This window comes from Cricetulus griseus, chromosome 6 (assembly GCF_003668045.3).
Source record: "Cricetulus griseus strain 17A/GY chromosome 6, alternate assembly CriGri-PICRH-1.0, whole genome shotgun sequence".
NCBI lineage: Eukaryota > Metazoa > Chordata > Mammalia > Rodentia > Cricetidae > Cricetulus > Cricetulus griseus.
In genome coordinates, this window is record NC_048599.1 from 30,602,691 (window position 1) to 30,607,864 (window position 5,174).

The following is a 5,174-nucleotide window of genomic DNA, read 5'->3' on the forward strand; positions in this document are numbered from 1 at the left end:
TTCTTGATGAGTGCTTAAACAGATAAAAGTTCTAAGTGACAGACTCCCATCCACACCTCCCAGCGGCTGGCTGGCATCCTGCCCACAGGACCCCTCCTCTTGAATGCATTTTGTGAGCAAATGGAATATGCAGGGACCGCTATCTTTTGAGCCTCTCCAGAAAATCATCACCTCAAAAGAAAACAAGTGGACTCCATTGTAGCTCACATCGCCTCCTTGCGGTGGCTCCCAACCAGTTTCGTTGAGGGGCTCGGGAAGGGCTTGGGGTAAATAAAACAAAACAAAACATCAGAACAAAGGAATGAAACACACTTTTCCCCCACGGTGTTTTGTAGGAATAATACTCGAGTAGAGGGCCAGGATCTCTGAGCCTATACAGCACTCGCACGACTTTCTCACGCAACCAGACAGGGCCTTTCCTTAAAGATAACCTGCCCAGGAACTGGCGATAGCCGGCCAGTCGTCAGAGTGGAGAAGAGGAGCGGAGGGGGTCTGAGATTATTAGGCCAGTACTCTTGCTACTGGCGTTGTTTCCCTAACCCCGTCTAAAGTGCTTTGGGATCTAGCCCTCTGTTTGTGGCCCCACCCAGGCTCCCTGGTCCCTGGTCTTGGGTCCAGCTAGTCCTCCAAGGGATTAATCCTTGTCCTCTCCTCTTGATCTTGTTTGCTAATCCCTCCCAGTGTCCTGCAGGTTTTAGACACACTCTCTACCCGACTCTAAGTTTCTTCTTCCTAGAGCCCACCAACGAGACCATCCTACAAAGTCTGAAAGCATTCATGGGGAAGGTAAGTGTGTGTGTGTGTGTGGGGGGGGGGTGTTTAAAGACAGGCTACAGGCTACTCGCAGGCTACCCCAGAGTGTCTAGGGCGGGAACTGTCTTCTTGCTGACTTGGTTCTGTTCTTTGCTGGCGCCTTCGGGCCCCGCCCGAGGACCTCCGTGCGCCCTGGCCGAGTTTTTACTCATCATGCAGAGGTGATCCCAGGCTGGAGGGCGGGCGCAAGGCGTCCGGAGAACCCAGTAATCCGAGAATGCAGCATCAGCCCTTCCCACCAAGCACTTCCTTCCTTTTCCCGAACGTCCAGAGAGGGAGGGCCGCGCATTTATAAACTGGAGCCGCAGCGGAGTAGCATGTCAGAGGCTGACTCGCCGGTACTACGAGCCTGGGCTAGAAACGTCTAGGCTACCACAGGGGCTAGCTGTTGTCGCCTGAGGCGTCCGAAATTCCCTTGCCGGTGCTGGGTGCCTGCACCGTCTCTTGGCTAGCATTTTCCCGGGAGCTTGCACGCGAACCCCTGGACAGCATGCTTGGGGTTCTTCTTCTGGGTTTGTTGGCTCCAGCTGGCCTGGGGATCTCCGCACTAACCAAGTTGCAGTCCAGAGGCAGTCAGTGCGTGGAATACGAGTGCTTCGCGCTTTTCCAGGGCCCCATGAACTTCCTCGCTGCCAGCCTTGCCTGCGAAAGCCTGAACGGACATCTAATGACAGTGCGCTCCTCAGTGGCTGCCGATGTCATCTCCCTTTTGCTGAGCGACGACAGTAGTATGAACTCACGCCCCTGGATCGGTTTACAGCTCCCGGAGGGCTGCGGCGACCCGGGGCATTCCGGGCCTTTGCGCGGCTTCCAATGGGTTACAGGCGACAACCACACCAGTTACAGCAGGTGGGCGCGGCCCAAAGACCAGGAGTCTCCACTCTGTGGCCCGCTGTGCGTCACGGTCTCAACAGCAATAGCAGCAGCACCGGGTGAGCCGGCCTGGGAGGAGCAGCAGTGTGAGACTGAAGCCGACAGCTTCCTCTGTGAGTTCCACTTCACAACGTCCTGCAGGCCTTTGGAGGTGGATCCCCCAGGTCCCGAGGCTGCCCACCTCTCCATCACCTACAACACACCATTCGGCGTCCGTGGTGCGGACTTTCAGACTCTGCCAATAGGCAGCTCGGCTATTGTGGAGTCCCTCGGTTTGGAGCTAGTGTGTAGAGCCCAGCTTGGAATTTCGGAGGGACACTGGTCTCGGGAAGCGCCTGGAGCCTGGAACTGCAGCGTGGAAAAAGGTGGCTGCGAGTACTCGTGCAACCACAGCATGGGCGAGCCCAGATGCCTCTGCCCCACAGACACCGTCCTGCAGGCTGATGGTCGCTCATGCATAAAACCGGAGGTGCCCTCGTGCACTGACCTTTGCGAGCATTTTTGCGTCGCCAACCCGGACGACCCAGGCTCGTACACCTGTATGTGCGAGACTGGCTACCAGTTGGCAGCTGACAAACACCGGTGCGAGGATGTGGACGACTGTAGGCAGGGGCCCAATCCATGCCCGCAGCGCTGTGTCAACACCAAGGGCGGCTTTGAATGTCTCTGCTATGATGGCTTTGAGTTGGTGGATGGAGAGTGCGTGGAGCTCCTGGATCCGTGCTACGGATCTGACTGCGAATATCAGTGCCAGCCAGTGAGTCCCACAGAGTACATTTGCATCTGTGCTGAGGGCTTCGCACCCAAACCCGGGGAACCGCACAGGTGTGAAATGTTCTGCAATGAAAGTTCATGCCCGGCTGACTGTGACCCTAACACTCCTGATTTTTGCCATTGCCCTGAGGGCTTTATTCTGGACGAAGGTCACATATGCGTGGACATTGACGAGTGCAGTCAAGAGGAATGCTCCCGCAATGAGTGTCGAAATCTTCCCGGCTCCTATGAGTGCATCTGTGGGCCTGACACAGCTCTTGCTGGCCAGGTTAGCAAGGACTGTGATCCCACCCCTGTTATTGAATACAACGAGGACCATGGCTCTGGGGAGCCCCCAGTCAGTCCAACACCAGGCTCTCCCACAGGTCCGCCCTCAGCAAAGCCAGTGCATTCTGGCGTTCTCATTGGCATCTCCATCGCCAGCCTGTCCCTGGTGGTGGCGCTTTTGGCGCTTCTATGTCACCTGCGCAAGAAGCAGGGAGCCGCACGTGCAGAGCTAGAGTACAAGTGTGCATCACCAGCCAAGGAGGTCGTACTGCAGCATGTAAGGACTGATCGGACGCTGCACAAGTTCTGAGGGACTTTGCTCCAGAGACCCCAGGGTGCCTTTGTCTTTCCTGGTTCAGTACCTCTTCTCTCTATCTCTGGCCTCCCAGCTGTGCTCTCTGGCAACTTAAAAGCCTCCTGGCTGACACAAAAACTGATAACCGGAGAGGACCCTGCCCCATCCTCGTGAGAAGCAGGGGTGAGGAGGACTTGAAGCAGGAGAGCCCAGCTTCTTCCAAGTGGATACGGGACACCTGGGTGGGGGTGACAAATACACAGTGAAGATCAGACTGCAGAGCGTCCCAGGCCCTCACCTCAGGGTCCAGGATGTATAGGCGCTGCTGATCTTTAGCCTTTAGGCAAACCTTGACCACACAGGCTAGAGATGACCCAGATATTTATTTTTTTAAGTATTTAGCATTTTCTTCCCTTCGGTTTTTCCCTGCCTCTACGTCTCCAGTCCCCTTGTCCTTTCTTTCTCTGTGTCCCTCCATTTCTTCCCCTCCCCTTCACACCCCCTTCTCACTTTTCTCCTTCCAAACCTCATCTTACTTTGCTTTCACCCTCCTCTCCAGACAAAACTCTTATGTGAAACAGAAAAGAAAAAACACTACAAGCAAAAGTTGTCTTTTTCACTGGCTTTGGCAATTTACTTGGAAAATTCAGGTTTCCAGAGCAAAATAATTTTAATGAAAGTTAAAATGTTACAGCTGAACACTAGTTGATAATGCTGGAATGTCACAGAAACTAAACTCAAGGAGATTGGGGGTTTTGTTGTTGTTGTTGTTTTTCTCATCTTTATTGTTGAAAGAACGAGTCTGGGTATTTTTGTTATTGTTGCTGTTGTTTTGATTTAGAATGACAAAACAGTAATTATTTTTAAGCTTTTTATACAGGTTCCTATAGTGTTACTAATTTTTGACAGTGTTGAAAATGTTTGGATGAGTCTTAGTCCTATGTTTTGTTGTTGCAATAGGACATTGCCATCTTCAGATGTATTGGGCCACATAACTATCCTGGGATGTATGTGGTCCTTAGGCTGGACATATCTGAGACTGACAGATGGAAGCATCTTCCAGCAGTTTTGAGTTGTATGCTTTGTGCCTAGCTGACTTTCAACTGCTCTTTGCCACTTATAGTCCCAAATAAAAGCAGTGTGCTGCTTTGGGAGATGTGGGAACTTGAGAATGGGCCTGGAGGGTGCCTGGTTAGGGTCTTGTCTTAATGAGCTCTTGGACAATATCTTCTACTTCAGAGGGACCTTCTAGCCCTGGCCACGGGCCTGTACACAAGAATTGGGACCTCTCTTGGGATCTGGCTAGAATTGCAAAATCGTAAGTGTACCACCCCACCCCCTTCACAAGAAGCTGCATTTTAACAAGTTTCCAACTTTCTGGAGGACAATAAATGTCAGTTAATAATAAGTAGCAGGCCATGTTAGGCCAATTAGTATCAAGAAACTGAGGAATTTTTCACTGCGTAGCTTTGCTTTCTGGCTAAAAAAAAAAAAAAAAAAAAAAATGACTAGGTACACATCTCTAGATATTGCCACACAGGGTCAGAAGGGTTTTGGTTTAACTAAGCTAAGAATGAACTTATATGTCAGTGTAAGGATCAGATGTATCATATGTGTATCTTTTATAAGGAAAGGTTTTTCTTTACTGTTTTGTAAGCTCAGCATATTTGTATATAGTTATTTATTGGAGTTTAGCTGGAACACAGGCAAAGCCTTTGCTTATGATGTCATATGTACAAAATAAACAGATTACAATGAACTATTGGGTGTCTCTTGTCCTTCCTTTCTCTCCCCCACTTCCCTCATTTTTATGACATATTTTATGTACAAAAACAAAGCAAACTCTAGGAGATGCATTAAAGGCTGGCCTGTGCCCTATCACCTGCTCACGGCACAATTTCTGACTTTAAGTATCTTCCAAAAGGGAGTTATTTTACATGTAGGAGGAGTTCATGTTATCTCTGTACATTCAGATATTTATTTTTTATTTGTGTAATTGTAACAACTTTATACAGGATGCCTCATGTCTGTGTTTTTAGACATTCTAAGATCTGAAGCATCTTTAGCTTCCCAGCTGAGTGTTTTTCTGTGTGCTTCCTTCAACATTGCCTTTTCTTTTCTCTGAGATGTAAAACTCAAGATTATCATGAGG

General features: G+C 50.1%; 1 protein-coding gene across 1 annotated transcript; it reads left to right on the forward strand.

The window, feature by feature from the left end:
• The first annotated feature begins 993 nt into the window (after positions 1-993).
• On the forward strand, positions 994-4,781 carry Thbd (thrombomodulin). Its single transcript, XM_027421582.2, has one exon. It carries the CDS (start codon positions 1,304-1,306, stop codon positions 3,035-3,037), a length of 1,734 nt encoding a protein of 577 aa, XP_027277383.1. The 5' UTR covers positions 994-1,303; the 3' UTR covers positions 3,038-4,781.
• The last annotated feature ends 393 nt before the right edge of the window (positions 4,782-5,174 follow it).

Excerpts from the sequence above, each read along its gene's own strand:
- Thbd (XM_027421582.2), top strand. The coding sequence starts at position 1,304 with ATGCTTGGGGTTCTTCTTCTGGGTTTGTTGGCTCCAGCTGGCCTGGGG.